Raw genomic sequence first — 18,282 nt, 5'->3', positions numbered from 1 at the left:
CAAGACAAGACAGGACGCAAGCAAAGAATAATACTGATGACCAAGCCCAAAACAAAACACATACCTGTGTGACTCTCCACCACTCATCAGGGGTGGTACATGATGACCAAAGCTCTTTAGCAAGGAGATTTGGGGGCGTGGCCTCCATTAACTCTTCTAACACTGCCTTCATCACATGAAGAGGCCAATCCCGGCGGGACACATCCAGACTAAGCCCAACTGCTTTCAAAGCAGGACCAATTTTACTATAATAAAGTTCACTAGGACGGGGTACGATTCCAGGATTCTGAGGAGTTTGGTAGGAATCTTGGGCCTTGGAAAAAATTTTAAGACAAGATTAACTTTGCTTAAATAAGGATAAACATTACCTTGACTATAAAGTAGTATTTTAAAAACTGGTTTTTCAGCAGCATTCTCCACCTAGCTAGGTAAATCTCACACATCAAATAGCCAATTCTTCTGGACTGCAATCTACGTTATCTTTTTCTTAATTAGGTATTATCACTTTATTGAAAACTTGGTTTACTGTTATATTTTCTTGAGGTTCAATTCAAGCTCAACATCCAAGTTCCACTTTTCTTTATAACATATAATTCTATTTAAAAAATTTATCATTCATTTATGCACATATTTCATTCTTCACCAATATGATTTAATCATAATACAAAATTAACAACACATATTCAGGAACATGTTAGACAAAAATTTAGATGTCCCTTTCCTAATTCCAGAGATCTACCCTTCAGTAATTGTTCTACGGTCTCCTTTGTTCAAACTCTTGCTCCTTCCCATACCTATCCTACTTAGAATCATTTTATTTGTCTAGATGTTGGAACTTAAAGTTGTGACTGTTTAAAAATTTACCATTTTATATGAAGTACTTAGAACTATTTCTTTCACATACTAAGCACTCAGATACTCAGCCAAAATGAATTCTAAAAAACTGTTCTAAATCAAAGTATAAATTTCACAGGTACAAAACAGGATGCCATAGTGATTAACTCTAAATTTAAAATTACGTTTATTCCTTCTTTAACTCTCATAAAGTTGAAAAAATGCTCAAGGGCAGTAAGCCTAGACATATTTCACACATAACAGAGAACAAACTAATACATATACTTGTTTATCAACAAATAAAAGTACGTATTTTAATTGGAATCAACCTTTTGTGCTTGCAAGGCGGCTTCCCGTTGTTGCCATCGTTTGTAAAGACCAAATAAGGGCGTGGCTCCATCCACCCACTGGATTAGGCCTGAGCGAGTTCCCAGTGGTGTTACAGAATAGTGGCGAGCATGGAAACGAGGTGTTTCCTGGCGATTGATTGTTGCAAACATGGTATTTACAATAGACAGAAATTGCATTATTCTCTCATCCAGATGTAAATCCTCCAATCCTGTGGAAACAAAATTAGTTAGGACAGATAACCAAATAGGGTGAAGTACAATGGAATGGGACTGGAAATACACCATTTTTTCGTGTCCCTCTCAATTAGCAATAGCAGTCAAGAACTGACAGTCAAAAGGGCATAATGACAGTATTAAAGAACATTCTATTCAGTCACAAGGTATTAGATACAGCATTATTAGCTGTATCTCAGTTGCCCAGCTTGCATAAATAAGCAAGAACAGAGGAAACAACAGAAAATCACACTACACAGCTTCCAACAACTTCCATCAAAATACATGATACTCCAGGCTATTCATGACATACAGAAATTCACCTAAACAACACACACAGCATTAAAACATTAATAATCAGATTAATGCTCTTTTAAATCCCACCTTTGAAAAGATAAGGATAGCTCTTCCCATCTGATCCTAGAAAGAGAAGTTTCTTTGGCTTGGTTTTAGTAGGTAAGATTGTGATGGTTCCACCAACACTGTGGATTGTGACGGTATCTCTGGCTGAGACTTCTCCGGGAAGAGCAATTTCAGTGTTAGTCATGGCAGCCAGCCATGGGCTGATTTCTTCAAGACGCAAGATGTAACTTGCACGTTTCTGTGCTCTCTGTTGCAAACTCAGCATTATCTATATTTAAGGTAGGAAAAGTTTACATAATCATTACCACACTTACTTTCCTCTACATTTAATCTGGCTTAAAGATAAATTTAAAATACAAACACCTCTTGTCTAGTTCATTTAATTTGCTGTTACATATTTGGGCCTTCCTGGGAAGGGAAACACTGATGTGCTGATATGCTCTCGGTGATTTCTACTTTGTTCAGACCTCTCCCAAATAAGCAATGAAATCATAGCAGATGGAAAAACAATAACTGCTGTGATCACAAAATTCAAGGCTTGTAGCGAACTAATTCCCCAGTGTTAAGCTATGTCCAATCAACACTCAAACAGATCAATTCAGTCCTAGCAAAAGAACAAAAGATATAGCAAGTTACTGGCAGGTAACTTAAAGGTGGCACACACCTTTAAGAAAGCCATCTGGGCTAACAAACACATGAAAAGATGCTCAACATCACTCATTATCACAGAAATGCAAATCAAAACCACTATGAGGTACCATTTCATGCCAGTCAGAATGGCTGCGATCCAAAAGTCTACAAGCAATAAATGCTGGAGAGGGTGTGGAGAAAAGGGAACCCTCTTATACTGTTGGTGGGAATGCAAACTAGTACAGCCACTATGGAGAACAGTGTGGAGATTCCTTAAAAAGCTGGAAATAGAACTGCCTTATGACCCAGCAATCCCACTGCTGGGCATACACACTGAGGAAACTAGAATTGAAAGAGACACGTGTACCCCAATGTTCATTGCAGCACTGTTTATAATAGCCAGGACATGGAAGCAACCTAGATGTCCATCAGCAGATGAATGGATAAGAAAGCTGTGGTACATATACACAATGGAGTATTACTCAGCCATTAAAAAGAATACCTTTGAATCAGTTCTAATGAGGTGGATGAAACTGGAGCCTATTATACAGAGTGAAGTAAGCCAGAAAGAAAAACACCAATACAGTATACTAAGTCATATATATGGAATTTAGAAAGATGGTAACATTTTACCCTGTATACGAGACAGCAAAAGAGACACTGATGTATAGAACAGTCTTGTGGACTCTGTGGGAGAGGGAGAGGGTGGGATGATTTGGGAGAATGGCACTGAAACATGCCAGTCCAGGTTCGATGAACGATACTGGATGCTTGGGGCTGGTGCACTGGGACAACTCAGAGGGATGGTACAGGGAAGGAGGAGGGAGGGTTCAGGATGGCGAACACATGTATACCTGTGGCAGATTCATGTTGATATATGGCAAAACCAATACAATATTGTAAAGTTAAAAAATTTTTAAAAAAAATCACACACACAAAAAAAGCCATCTGAAAATTTAGTAATAATTTAGAGCTCAGACTATTTGAAGTATGCAGAAAACACACAATCTTTCTAATAACTCACAGAGAGAGAATCATGTATAGCTGTATCCCTACTTAGCTAACTCAATAATCTACACCAGAATTAATGAACTCTGGGCTCTGCTTTCACGTGAAACATTTTAATCAATCCTTAGCAACATTTGTCCATAAAAGGAAAAAGGTAACTGGAAACACCTCAAGTATTCACTGACGGGACAAAAGATAAACTGTGGTACTGTTCAATAATCTATTCATGTTCAGCTGTATACAAAATATGGATGAATTATTTTAAAAAAACAAAAGCAAAAACCTAATGCTGACGAATCATTTATGGAAGTGGTAAAACACATACAATACACATAAAATATAATCTCATTTATATGAAATTCAAAAACAGGAGAGGCTAAACTATACCATTTAGAAATGTACCAATAAAAACTATTTTCTTTAATAAGGATTAATTCAAAATTCAGAGCAGTGGTTGTGGAGAGGAAGATATAATTATGGAGGGACACAGTACTTCAAAAATTTTTCTTTATGACTTATCTCACACACACACAGAGGGTTTTTTAAAAAAATATTCCCTATGGGAGGAGTGCAGGAGAGGGAAAGATCAGTATTAGCAGATGCAAACTAGCATATACAGGATGGATAAACAAGGAACTACTGTATAGCACAGGGAATTATACTCAATAACCTATGATAAACCACAGTAGAAAAGAATATGAAAAATAAATATATATTAAAAAAGTCACTTTGCTATACAGTTGAAGTTAATACAACATTGTAAATCAACTATATATCAATTTTTTAAAAGTGGGACTTCCTGGGAGGTCCAAAGGTTAAGACTCCACTGCAGGGGGCACACACAGGACCCCTGATTGGGGAACTGAGATCCCACAAGCCAAGCACTGTGGCCAAATAAAAAAAAGTATCCTTCCTATCTCCTCTGGGTTTCCTGGTTGATTTACTGAGAAGAACGCAAAGCAAGAAATTACTGCTGGAACATGAGAAAAATAAGTTTTGGCTAAGTCACACAAATAAACTTCATCCTTCATGTTAGTGCTCTTGTCTTGAGCTCCTAAGGCATTTCCTCTGAATGTAGCATTTCCTCTTGTTCACATTTTCTCCTTAAAGTCAGGTGTACTTTGTCTCTACACTGTCTAGCTTTTAACAGTTTTTTCATTACTAAAGTAAGGAAATCAGTTAAGATCAATTATAGGAATGGGACAGAGAAAGAAGGGATAAGAAAAAGATATAAAGTAATAAATAGGATCCCCCAACTAATGGTGCTATTGCTAAAACAGAGGCAAACCAAATACAGAATTAAGTGGATCAAATCATGAAAGATAAGGATTCTCAAATATTTAAACATACTAAGCATTCTTCAGCCTATGCAGAACTGCTGTCAAAAAAATTACTTATAAAAATTGATGCTGTTATATGTGAATATTTTGTCTGTTAGAAATACTGAATACCCCTCCACTAAGAAAAACTACATAGGTACAAGATTAAATTTGTTAATCTTTTATGAGAAGAATACAGCAGGCAGTCAAGCCCCTTCCCTAACACCTTACAGAATATTCTTCCTTGGTGGGAACCCTCAGTAGATGCAGTTTGCCACCCTAGGACCACTTAACCTCAAATTCTCAAAAATGAAGAAAATACCTTTCTCTATATTCTTTATAGCAACTGAACACTGGCTGTATTCCATGGGTTTAGAAAGTCTTCTCTCTGTGTTCTAAGTAAAAAGAGACCCCTTACTTAAGTTTATCTCACGGAATTTCCCATTTCAGTAGCATTCTTGAGATTTTTCTATACCTCTTTAAATGGAATCCAGCTGCTTCCGGGCTTTGCAGGGTTTGACGGTGTTTTCAGCTTTTCTAGAGCATTTTCAATGGCATCACCATAGTTATCCTGAAACCACTTTTCATGAGGTGTTTCTGCAGGGGCCGCTGTGATGCTCCTAACGTGCTCCAAAGCAAATACGATGGGCTTCATCAAAGCTGTGTGCTTCTCCCGCATGATTGCGATTTTCTCTTCTCTGACCAGAAAGACACAGAGTTCAATACAAACAAGGAAGAATATAAATTGTCAAGTGTAAGTAAACAGCATAAAAGAATAATCAAAATAAATTACTAAAATGTTTGCAAAGTAACTGACCACAACAGCACTGTAAAAAATCCAGCATATAAAAGATGCAGCTTCTCCTTTTAACAAATGGTGCTAGGAAAGCTGGATACCTGCTTACAAAAGAATGAAGCTGGAGTGTTACCTGATACTAACATGCAAAAAAAAAAAGTCAAATGGATCAAAGACCTAAACATAAAAGCTAAGACTTCATTTAAAACTCTTAAAAGAAAACAAAAGAAAAAACAGATAAACTGGGCTACATAAAACTAAAAACTTTTGTGCATCAAAAGAGATCTTCATTCAAGAGTGAAAAATACACAAAATAGGAAAAAATATTTGCAAATCAATGTATCTGATAAAGGGATTAAAATCCAGAATATTTAGAGAGCTCCTAAATTTCCAACAACAATAAAACAACCCAATTCAAAAATGAGCAAAAGATTCAAACAGACAAAGGAGATATACAAATGGTCAATAAGCACATGAAAAGATACCATTCCACACCCATTAGGATGTCACTATCAGTAAGACAGAAAACAATACATGTTAGCGAGGATATGGAGAAACTGAAATCCTAAAGCACAGTTTACCAGTTCCTCTACAAGTTAAACATAGAATTAACATAAGACACAGCAAATTCACTGGCTCACACACAAAATAATTAAAAGCAGGGACACAGATACTTGTAAATCAATGCTGATAGAAGCACTGGTTACAAGAGCTAAAAGATAGGAGCAACTCAAGTGTCCACTGACAGAAGAGTGCATGAATAAAATGTGATAAAGAAGCCCCCTGCCAACGCAGAAGATATAAGAGACGCAGATTTGATCCTTGGGTCATTAAGATCCCCTGGAAGAGAGCATGGCAACCCATTCCAGTATTTTTGCCTGAAGAATCCCATGGACAGAAGAGCCTGATGGGCTACAGTCCACAGGGTCGCAAAGAGTTGATCAGGACTGAAACGACTTAGCACACGCGCACACACATGCACATCCATACAATGAAATGTGATTCAGCAATAAAAAGGAAGGAAATTCTGACACATGCTACAACATGGAATGAACCTTCAAAACATGGTAAGTCAAAGAAACCAGATACAAAATGACAAATACTGTATGTTTCTAGTCACACAAGGTACTCAGAATAGTCAAATTCATACAGGCAGAAAGTAGACAAGTGGTGAGCAGGGGCTGAGGTGGAGGATGGGGAAGTACTATTAAATGGGTACAGAGCTGCTATGGGTACAGAGCTGCTGTTCGGGAGGATGGTAAGTTCTGGAGCTGGACACAACACTGTAAATGTACTTGCTGCAACTGAATTGTACACTTAAAACTGGTTAAAATGGCAAACTTTATATGTATTTTACATTAATAAAAAGGGGCAGCTATGTTTTTGACGTTTAAATTAATAAAAACATACTTGCGTAAGGTGTTGTTGTTCTGGACTCTCTTCACCTCGTCTTCCAACTGCTGAATTCGTCTCAGGACATACATGTGCTGCTGTAACAGAACTCCCAACCAGAGCTCATCCCAGAGAACAGTGACCCTGCGCAGCTCAGCCACAAGCATCTGAACCTGCACACAGGGCACATCCAACATGCTCATCTCTAAGTCTACACACAGCTCAGTTCTGCTAACACTGCAAACTTCAAGCAAAATGGGCACATCTTTTGTTCATTATCCAATTACAGAACCTCAATCAGTGATTCTATCAGTACAGATTTATAAAACCAATTTGATTATTTTAAAGGCTTTGCTCCTTAACTATCACTTCCATAACAACTTTAGGGGTTTTGTTTTTAGGTGGCTTTTTTTGGGAGGAGAGGGGAGTGGTTATAATACAAATTTATTTTAAAACATGTGAACTGTTCTATACCTGTAACACCATAGTTGGGTTTGCCGAGGACAGTTTATCTACAATTTTGCTGTAGCAGTCCTGCATCATGGCTTGGTCTTCATTCAGTCCACTTTTAGGTTCATCCTTATTGCTATCTTGAGAAGCAGGAGGGCTTCCTCCCTCACATTCAGAAACCAGCAGTTCTTCTCCTTGAATATTGCCAAGTAAAGTTGGAATTGCAGAGGAAAATTTATTTCCTATAATGAAATGGGAAAAAAGTATACATTGGTTGTTTCTCTCATGTGCATACGTTGAGTTAGGGAAAACATCTATAATGTATTTGATTCCAGAGCACTCATTTAACTCATCTTGCACATGTGCACTAAGTTGACCAAGGATCATGGATATTATGCCTTTTTACAAGTTGAGCTTCCATACTTATTAATATTATAAGCTAATAAAAGATAAGTGGGGGAAATGATAATAGGTGAGTCTCAACAAATAAAGTAAAGTTTGCCTAGCCAGAGTTCAGAACTTGGTTTCAATCCTTATCTGCCAGATAATTCAGCTCAGTGAACTGAGGGTGACTCAGTTTCTCCAAGCCCTGGCGAGTTATTTTGAGACTGAAGATACAATGTAAAGCATACATCCTACTGCCAGACATGGCAGCTACTCACTCAGTAAGTGGTATTACTATTGATACTATTATTATTATTGTTGGGGGAAAAAAAGTCACAAACTCTTATCAACTATGGAACATAAAGCTCAAAAAATTTTACCTAATAAACAGTGTTTGCAAACTAATTTAAAGTAGCAGTATTTTAACCTTCCTTACCTGAAGCCTGTGACTCACTACTAAGCGATATGGTGCCCACTATTGCAGGATACAGTATGAGATGCGGGGAATCCTGAGCCACGCGGCAGAGGAGGTTACAAATACTCTGGCGCACATACACTTCAGGGTGGTTTAAGCGTGAGAAAAGCTGTGGAATAATTCCTTTAGGATAAGAAGAAAAATACTTTAAAGTTATTAAAGAAAAACAGTTAACATGGTGGAGGCAAAAGGATAAAACTTGATATATGTCAGCCATTAGTTCTAGGAGCCTCAAATTTCTCCCTGGGATAACAAAGAACTATATACATAATAGCTCTTGATTTGCAGGTTTAGTAAGGGTACACAGCTGTAATCAAAATCTTGATTCAAACGTTACACAGAAATATATTGTCTGTGAATGCCTGTAAAAGAAGGCAGATATAGACAATTTTTTCAAAGGGATATGAAATTTTTTGAAACATTCTTATCACTCTCTCCAAAATTCCTTTTCTATATTAAAAGCTTTTTGCCTCTCAGCCTTCCATTTCTCTGAAAGGTGGGAGGGAAGTGGTATAACAAGCAGTCCACAGTGTCGTTTGAACTAATTTAGCTATTTCATAACACATTCAAACAGTAAACATATAGGAACTTTTTTTTTGGCCACACCATGAAGCACGTAGGATCTCAGTTCCCCAACCAGGAATCGAACCCACACCCCTTGCAGTGAAAGTATAGTTTCAACCACTGGCCTGCCAGGGAAATCCAAGGAACTATTATGTTTCAACTGTCTTACTACATTCTACCCAGAAGTACTTTTCCCTGAAACATTTTATTTAGACCACCACCTCTCCAAGGCGCAGTAGGTGTTGTTTCCAAGCCATGTTCCAGATACTGCCGAAGCTCCCCAGCGTGCTTCACGAGCAACCTGAGCAACCGCAGCGTGGCCATCACAATCATGTCATCCGTGCTCTGCTCCACTCTGTGGCTTAAATGGAGCCGAGGGTCATCTTCATCTAAAGGAATCTAAGGATGAGAGACAAGAGGATACAATTAAACAATTCCAAATGCTGTTTTCATCTGCTAGAAAAGAAATTTCAAATAAACTTTCATAAAAGAATACTGTGCTACCTACCTGCCCAGCATTGAGTTTAAGGAAAGTAAAATATGCGCTGCAGGACAGTTTATACAGGCTGAAGATTCTGTCCACAACTTTCCTCCACACTTTAATGACTCCTTCTGTTGCACTTTCATCAAGTTCTGAAAGCCATGGGCAACTTGATATTAACTGACGCCAGATAACATCAACCATGTCATCTTCCTCATTATCTTCACTTTCTGTGATCTGAAGCGTTATATCTTCATCCTAAAGAAAAACAGGGCAAAAAAATGCTATTTGGGGACACAAATTTTAAAAAGGAGAAAGGTACATGATTTTCCTAATATATGCAAGCATTTTCTCATTTATGAAAGATCAAAATATTCCACATTTAGTGCTATGCATGCTAAATAAATGTTACCATGCTTCTCTTACCAATGTAGCTAATGAAGAAGGATATAGGCATTTAGCAAAGACTAAAGATTTTGATTTGGGGAATTTAAATGCTTCAGTTACAATATAATATTCTTCCTGCAGAGAATTACCTGACCCTCTACAGTACTGCACATGTACCTAAGACCAGCTTTGGCAGACACTGATATATGCCAAAGTCTAGAACAAGAAGTCAACAGTTTTAGCTCAGCAAATAAAATTCACATGTCTAAAGTCTACAACCAAATTAGACTTATAACATTCTAGAACTAATAGAATTTTGAGACAGAAGGGAATAAATCATACAGACTATCTAGTCGGCTGGTTTTCAGCTATGGCTGTATAAATATCACCTAGTAAACTTACACAAACCTTCCTATGCCCAACACATACACAAACATTCCATTCAGAATACGTGGGGTAGTGCTTAGACATGAGCATATTTTAAAAAGCTTCTAAGCTAGTGATAAGAAGCTAATATCTGATAAGAGCAGTGAAAAGAGAAATCTATTTTACATAAAAAGAACTTCACCTTTTTTAACAGAACCCTAAGGAAATGACTTGATTTCTCAAATCACATTCTTCTTAGAAAAATATTTTAATTCACTTTCATCTTATCGAAGTTTCATCTGAAATATTTAATCAGGTATATGCTATTTAGAACACTATTTCCCCCAAAATACTGTATCAGGTTTTTCTTGCCTGAATCCCCGCTGGGCGACACACAGCCTGACCAAGAATACCATATATTCTCTCTTTTTCTTCTTCGGTTATGGTGTCTGGGAGCAGATTCTGAACTTCAGATTTTTCTCTAGGCAACAGACGAACACCTTCTCCCTGACTATAAAAATAAAACAAATCATCAGTATTTCAGCTACCAAAGCTTTGCCATGTCAGTAGACATTTTAAATCTCTATTTTGCAATGCATTAAATAAATTACACATTTTAACATACATACCTGGCATTGTCAACCACCTTTCTGCCCCACCTGTAAGCCCAACTAGCCAATGCGGCCCAAGATTTGGCTACTTCAGGTGCCTGTACTGAAGACAGATGATACAGCTGTCCCAAGATGAAGTCAGGTTCCCCAACTCCAATATGTACTGCCATGATGGGAAAAAAAAAAATAACAATGTCACATTCATAAATTTCTAACAGCATTTTCATTTACATTTTAGGAATTTGCTATCGGTCAGTAAGTCCTATAACATTATAATGGTACATAATTTGATAAAGCACACATTTGTATTATGCTTTTCTGAAAGGCTAACATGTTGAAATCAATCACTCAGCTTCTCAAGTAAGCCTGTAAAACACATCAATGTTTTTCATGACACCGAACTTTACAAACAGTTCAGGTGTCAGACGTGTAGTAGAGTGTCTTGTATTTTGGATATGATTGGCCATTTCCTCACAATTAGATTCAGCTTAAAAATTCTGGCAAAAATAATATGTGATAAGTAGACAATTTCATTCAATGAGAGATTCATGAAGTAATATCTTTATCCCCAATTTAGAAATGAAGAAATCTCCTGCTATAGTGCCACTTGCCAATATGAAGATTTATAATGGTAACAAGCCATATGCCTTACAAATAAAGACACCTATAGTACATAGATTAGAATTACTTAGACTAATCTAAGTAACTGCAGTTCTAGGATTCACAACATCAAAATGAACAACATAAACAAAATTCTAATGTTTTAGCAAAACGTCTAGTTATCTCTCAATCTGTAAAACCTGGACAATGGTGCCTACCACAACAGGCACCCAAACACTGAATTAATTAACTAGTCCATCTGTCGAGTACCTTTCTGTAAGGAACATACATTAGTGTCAGGACGTGAAACTTGAACCTTTCTGTAGTTTTTGTGCTTCACCAGTCAATAGGATCAGAGGCCACTATTCTATATCTATGTTAAGTTCTTCCCAGTATGAGGAAGAATTTTAAATATCACAGGTAGGACCCTTCTGCCAGCAAAACATCTAAGTCCATAAAAGCACCATGAACTGGGGAGTTGGGAAGTATGGCCTGGGAGGCTTGAGTTCAGTGACTTCCACATGGTTGGTGTCAGATACTAAAGAAATGTGCTTGAGTCACTTCTGGGCAATATAATATACTAAATTTCCACAGACAGTTTTTGTGGCAAATTATAGTCAGCCTATAACCCATTTGCCAATGCAGGACATACAAGAGACGCAGGTTCAATCCCTAGTTTGGGAAGATCCCCTGGAGTAAGAAATGGCAACCCACTCCAGTATTCATGCGTGAGAAATCCCATGGACAGAGACGCCAGGGGGGTTACAGTTCATGGGGTCACAAAGAGTCAAGACGCAACTGAGCATGCACACAACATTGTAAACTTTAAAACAGGGGAAATAACCTCTAAAATTAACATTTTAAAGCTATTAAAACAAATTCTACCTGTAGATTCACTCTCTATCCGAGGATACTCTTCCTCCATCGTATTAACAGATGGTAGTTCAATTAGAGTGAGTATGTTTTTAGACAAAGTAGAAAGACCCGTGAAGTTCTGCTGCTGCTGAGCTCTGTAAACCTGTTTCAGCTGTCCTGAGATTTCTTTCCATTCTGCCTGGATCCATTTAGCCAATGTCAAAATTGACTTGGCAACAGCATGCTCAGCTTTGGCAGACTTGCAGAAAGAGATGGCACAGGAACTCAACATCTCCATTGCATGTGTTGACTGGCCTATAAAAAGATCAAAACACCATCTCTTAGCAGTAAACAAATGATATTCTTTCAGGGTAAAGTAATATTGTAAATTCTGATAATCAATGATTTCTGGAAACATTTCTTACTATAATAATAACAAAATCAAAAGCACCAAACTATATAGATAACTCAATTACACAAAACTTATTCAGGACGCAAATGTTCTGCAAAAGTTGAAAAAAAATCAACTTTTCTATTACCATACACAGTAACATTCATACACATGATTTTTAGTATATAGTCACGTATTATTTTACTAACCTGCTGTATATAGCAGTTTCGTTTTTTCAATGTCAAGTTCAGGCCCCCATTTTTCATCCACTTGACCTTGAGTTGACAGTTTTTTAAAGTGCTGGACTAAATCCTGTGCAGTGGTAGTCTTTCCCAGCTGAACCTCGCTACACTGTGCCAGCAATCTTGTTGCAAGTGACACATTCCCCCGTTTTCTAGCAAATTTTGCTGCTGTTAGACCTAATTCCATGAGATGGCTTCTAATTGGAACTGTTTGTTCTGCAGAGAAGAAAATGTTTTATTAGTCCCAGATTGGTCTAATCCCAGAGAGCACAAAAACATGGCCAAAAATTCCTTCCCCAATTATTCTCTTTACCACTGCCTCCCTAAATAAAGATAATTCATTTTTCATCATCTTCAAATCCCTAGAAGTTAGCATAGTGCCTGGCACACAATGAACAATAAATGTTTGTTAAAATGAATGTATACAATGGAGTAGATGAAAGTAAAAATTGTCCAGTCTAAGAAATTAACTTTTTAAGTTTCTGCACCTAGTGAAGAGCCTAGGCCAATGGGCAGGGGATGAGGATAAGGCTAGACCATCCCCACTTCTTGAATAAGTACCCTCTGCCCTTCTACCATGCCATTTCCTTCTGGTTTACTCCTACCTTTCTGAAGAATCAGCTTCTCAGTCTCCTTCTCGTCCACTACCCATCCGCTATAACTGGGGCTCCTGGGGTCAAGCCTAGGCTCTCTACTCTTCTCACTCTGCATACTCTGCCTGGACAATATCATCTGCTCCTGGGGCTTCAATTACCATACAAATGCTGATGATGCTTGAATCTTATCTCTAGAGCAGACCTGACATCTGAGTCCCACCTGCCTACCAGTCTAGTCACCTATACTCGGGTATTTCAAAGGCACTTTAACCTGTGTCACATGGAATCCATTTCCCACCACCCTCCAACAGATCTCTTACTTCCTTCTCTGTTTTCGTTCTTGGGTAAAGGCACATGATCAACCTGGCTACCTGAGAAGGAATCTGGCAGTCATCTTAAATCTTAAGACTTTACTGTCAATCCTCACGTCACATCAGCTTTTTTCTGTCCCTACTGTCACTATTTTGGTTACCTTTCACAGGGATTTCTGCTGCTCTGCCTTAGGCTCTAATTTATTCTTCAACCTGCAACTGAACTGATCTTATACAAAGGTAAATCTGAATACTTAATTTCCCTTTCATCCCTTCCCTAACTCCTAAATTTGGCTTGTAAGGCACTGATGCTTGCATTCCACTCTAATCTCAATCTCATCCAGCTTCATCTCTTCCCATTCTCCCTTAGATGAGAACTGAGTCCTCTAAGAATCTTTTATTACTGCTGGTGGCCTTCACACATGGTGTTTTCTCTAAATCAGTCTGCCTTCTTTCTCAGCTTAAATGTTACTTCCTCCCCAAGTCCTTTTCTGATTCCTAGGATTAAATTAGTGGCCCTGTTGCATTATTTTAAGCACCATGTACATGCATCTCCAGTCAGCACACCATGTTGCTGTTCCTAGCTTGATGACAATTTTCCCTGCTAGACTTCAGAATCCCTTTGGTCCTAGGAATGCAGAAAACAGGCTTCTCTTGTTCACCATTACATCCCAACTTACAGCACAGTACCTGGCACAAAGCACATTATTTTGATAAGGGTTTGCTAAATAAAAAAAGAAATGTGAGGAAGAGTGAAGTTCCGTGTTAGGTTACTGACATTTCCTTCTCAATTTTAAAACTTATTCAGTATAGGAAGGATGAGAAAGGAGATGATACTTGTAGCCCTACTATATGTCACGCTCTGTGCTAAGGCTTTTATATACCTTGTCAATCCTTTCAAGAATCTGAGCAGGGCAATCCCCATAACTGATAAGCAAAGTGATTCAGCAGTTTATGACTTGCCATGAGGTTCCTCGATTTGCAAGTGTTGGGCAAATGATCCAAAACTAGGTCTATCTGGCACTGAGGTCCTGGTGAATCAGAGTTGCCAGTCATCACCTTGCAGCACAAGTCCCTATCCCAGCATTAGCTGACTTAAGATTTAGTAGCAAACTTACTCAGTAACTCTGACGACCACATTTTTGACAAATTTTACAGAATTCTGGCAACTTTTCTGTTTTACAGCAAAAGGAAATTTCTAATATCTATTCAACATGACATTTCTTTCTTAAAAATGAGAAATATTTATACAAATGCTAATTCTGTATTCATTTGAATTATTTAAAGCATTCACAGTATAGTACAGCTGACAAAGAATTTGAATATCCAGAACATATAAGTCTTCATTAAAAATAGGCAAGAGTTGAATACTTATACATGGCCACTATACAAATGAAAAGATGCTCAATATCATTAATCATCTGGAAAATGCAAATAAAACCACAATGAGATACTATTGTAGATTCACTCCAGTGACTAAAACTAAAGACCCACTATTGCAAGTACATAGATGTCAGAAGTAATGTAAAATATACAACCACTTTATAAGAAACTGGTGAACTATTTCAAAAGTTAAACCATATGACCCAACAACTCTAATCCTAGGTATTTATTTAAGATAAAGGCAAATGTATACCCAACCAAAGACCTGTACATGAATATCAAAGCAACTTTATACATAATAGCCTGAATTTGAAAACAACTCAAGTATCTGTTAAAGGATCAACAGATAAACTATGGTGAATTCATACAATGGATATACTCAACTGTTGGAAGGATGGCAATACTGACACATGCAACACAGGGAACCTTAAAAAATAAAATGCGAGCAAGAGAAGCCAGACACAGAACACACTGTACAATTCATAAAAAAATTTAGTAAAGACAAGTCTAATCTACAGTGATGGGAAACAAATAAGCAGTTGCCCAAGACAGGACAGACAGGAGAAATACCTGGGAAGAAGCATAAGGAAACCTTTGAGGGTGACATAAATGTTCTGCATCTTGACTGTATTGGTGGCTACACACATGAAGAAATGTCAAAACTGATGAACTACACATTCAAAATGTATAACTATACCTCAAAAAAGCTATTAAAAACAACAACTAGTTACCTTTTATTTTCTCCAACAACTGACTCTGGTACATCGTGTATCTTAATGCTTGCATCCATGGCCTGACATCATGCTGTTTACATGAACGCAAAGCTTCACTAAAGAGTGGAATAAGACAGTCCTGCCAGAGAAAAGTCAAAACCACTTAATGTAAAAAGAATCCTTATATGACCCCACAGGGCAGCTACTTCAGATCTATTCTAGATTTATCTATTAAACTTTCCTCTACCTTCACTGTATCTTCTAATCACAAGGGAAAAAGACAAAAACCTTTGTTTTTCCAAAAGCAAAAATATTTTTTTCAGAATATTAAGTCCAATTTATCAATGCATTTACAATAAAGTGGTCATATTTTAATTAAAAAAGGGTTATTTTCTATAAAGCAAAAGCTAAGTTACAGAAAAACATAAAACAACCGCTTCATAAAAAGATTCTCAAGGATTATTTCCCTTGGGAAGGGTTCACTTTTGGTTAAACTTTATCCTGTTTGAAGGAGGAGGCACTGTGTGTTCTTTTCAGTCAAATCTGAAATTTATACAATCTGGTATATATTTTCATAATCAACTCCTTGTGCAAAAAAAGGAAGGAGGAAAGGAGGAAAGGAAGGAAGAAGAAAAATTAAGCAACTAGCCATTCTTATGTTCCATCTTCCTCACATAGTTCTCCAGTGAAAATCTGCCTGAAAAATGGCATTTTAGATTTCTGGATTTAATATTAATAGCTTGTCCAAAAATGCTACAAATGTTATTTTTAAAACTTTTTAAAAAAACTTGAGAAACAGCTCTTGTCCACACTAATGCCTATTAATGGTCAAAAGAATATCCTGGTTAAAAATGTATACATACGCACCTCTGTGGAAAGTCTGTTGGAAACTGTGTTCTCCAAAGCAGAAGAGCAATACAGCTGTAAAGTACTTAGGACTGGCAGAGACTGGGAAACCGTTAGAGTAGAAAGTCTCAGGGGTCCAACAGCTATGCGGGAGGTTTGCTTCAGGTACTTCACCACATTTCTGAAACAAAATATTTGCTGCTAATTAACAAAAAACATTTTCCAACTTGTAACCGCTAAAGGGATAAAGCAGTGTGATAAGATGCTACCACACTGGCATCCAAAGTGGGGGAAGAAAAAGGAACCGCCTGCTTTTAAGTAAAATGACATAATCAAGTCAAGCTATTTGTGTTTGGGGATATGGAATTTTTGACGTTCTTTAGTTTCAACCTCTGTATATTTGCAAGCGGCATTTACACAACCTACAACTCCTACAACTAAAATGAAGCTATGATGACTACCATTGCAGTGATCCGGTGACTGCCTCACCCCCACCAAACTACACACATATGGCACACGTAATACATATTTACCTCCTTAGGATTAAACTTACTCGGTAATAGACTGCCACTTCTGATCTTGTTCTATGTGGTTTAAAGCAGTTGCCAAACAAACAGAACTTCTTAACAACTGAACTTCAATGGATTTCTGAAGTTCTCTTGGATCTGGACTTAACATGTTAGGAAGCAGTTTTTTCATATCTACAGAAATCAAACAGGTTCCACTCAGTTAATTCATTTTTAATGTGTAAGAATGACAAGATATCTTGATAGTATTAAAAAAACAATCACCAATGAATACCTCCTTTCATGTTTAAGTTCATATTTAAGTTCAGACACTATGATCAAGCATTTCTGATAGCATTTTGGGAGGTCTGAGGTATTACTCTATGTGAAGCATAAAAACAGCATAAAAAAAAGTATTTTAAAAAGTATAAAAATACTTCACATAATACCTCAGACCTCCCAAAATGAGTTCATTTTCAAAGACTCAAAAATCAGTAAGTCAACCTACTATTTAATGGGGCAAACAATGAATTCAGCAGATCAATGTTAACACATAAAATATTCACAATATTTAATTTCAGTACTACACTCTTTAAAATGTTCTAGTTATAATAAAGAGTTTAATTAATCGACCATATTAAGATGTGAAGCAAGAAAAATATTTAAACACTTGCACTTTTTCAAAGAAAATGGCTAGATAGATCTCTAAGTATTACAATAATCTTTTTTAGTTTGCTTAATTTGAATTAAACTGTTTTATATTTGCCAGATGTAAAGAGAACAGACCTAATTTATTGCTTCACACTCTGCCCCAATAAATGTACAAAAACTGTCAGATTTTCCACTAAAGTATACTAAGCCAAACATTTTAAACAATTTGTTCATTAAAATACTTAATTTTAAAATTATCTAATACCTATTTTTTCTTTTGATCCTCCAGCAAGTAGACTGATATTTTCTCCTGGTAACAATTCTAATTGTTCAGTGCATTCAATAAATTCTCCAGATTCAAAACTGCTTAGTGATCTGTAATTAAAATACTGGGTTAGCTTGTATTATACTCTCTCCAGGCTGTGGAGCCATTCAAAAAAATAGAACAAATTATAGGAAAAGGGAGCAGTTACACAGAATTCCTGTGATGAAGTTCCTTCCACATAGGCCACCATTGAAGATGCAACTACCATCTTAATTAGAGTGCAAACCACAAACTCACAGC

The 18,282-nt window shown here is 37.0% G+C and overlaps 1 protein-coding gene across 3 annotated transcripts in view; it reads right to left on the bottom strand.

Annotated features, from left to right (window-relative positions):
- Positions 1-18,282, bottom strand: part of SMG1 (SMG1 nonsense mediated mRNA decay associated PI3K related kinase) — a 98,992-nt gene that overhangs the window by 24,148 nt on the left and 56,562 nt on the right. For all 3 annotated transcript variants that reach the window (XM_086375571.1, XM_086375570.1, XM_086375572.1), the window contains 17 exons: positions 17,983-18,092; positions 17,114-17,261; positions 16,582-16,741; positions 15,733-15,853; positions 12,679-12,927; positions 12,109-12,393; positions 10,642-10,786; positions 10,385-10,523; positions 9,287-9,517; positions 9,000-9,177; positions 8,176-8,337; positions 7,380-7,597; positions 6,924-7,078; positions 5,193-5,415; positions 1,782-2,028; positions 1,164-1,393; positions 65-313 (listed from right to left, as the gene is read on the bottom strand). In XM_086375571.1, coding sequence (XP_086231697.1) covers positions 65-313; positions 1,164-1,393; positions 1,782-2,028; positions 5,193-5,415; positions 6,924-7,078; positions 7,380-7,597; positions 8,176-8,337; positions 9,000-9,177; positions 9,287-9,517; positions 10,385-10,523; positions 10,642-10,786; positions 12,109-12,393; positions 12,679-12,927; positions 15,733-15,853; positions 16,582-16,741; positions 17,114-17,261; positions 17,983-18,092 — 3,250 coding nt within the window. The remainder of the gene's footprint in view (positions 1-64; positions 314-1,163; positions 1,394-1,781; positions 2,029-5,192; positions 5,416-6,923; positions 7,079-7,379; positions 7,598-8,175; positions 8,338-8,999; positions 9,178-9,286; positions 9,518-10,384; positions 10,524-10,641; positions 10,787-12,108; positions 12,394-12,678; positions 12,928-15,732; positions 15,854-16,581; positions 16,742-17,113; positions 17,262-17,982; positions 18,093-18,282) is intronic.

This window comes from Bos grunniens, chromosome 25 (genome assembly GCF_055505025.1).
Source record: "Bos grunniens cultivar Pamir isolate PY7600 chromosome 25, Bosgru_T2T1.0, whole genome shotgun sequence".
NCBI lineage: Eukaryota > Metazoa > Chordata > Mammalia > Artiodactyla > Bovidae > Bos > Bos grunniens.
This window is presented reverse-complemented; position numbering and strand designations above follow the sequence as displayed.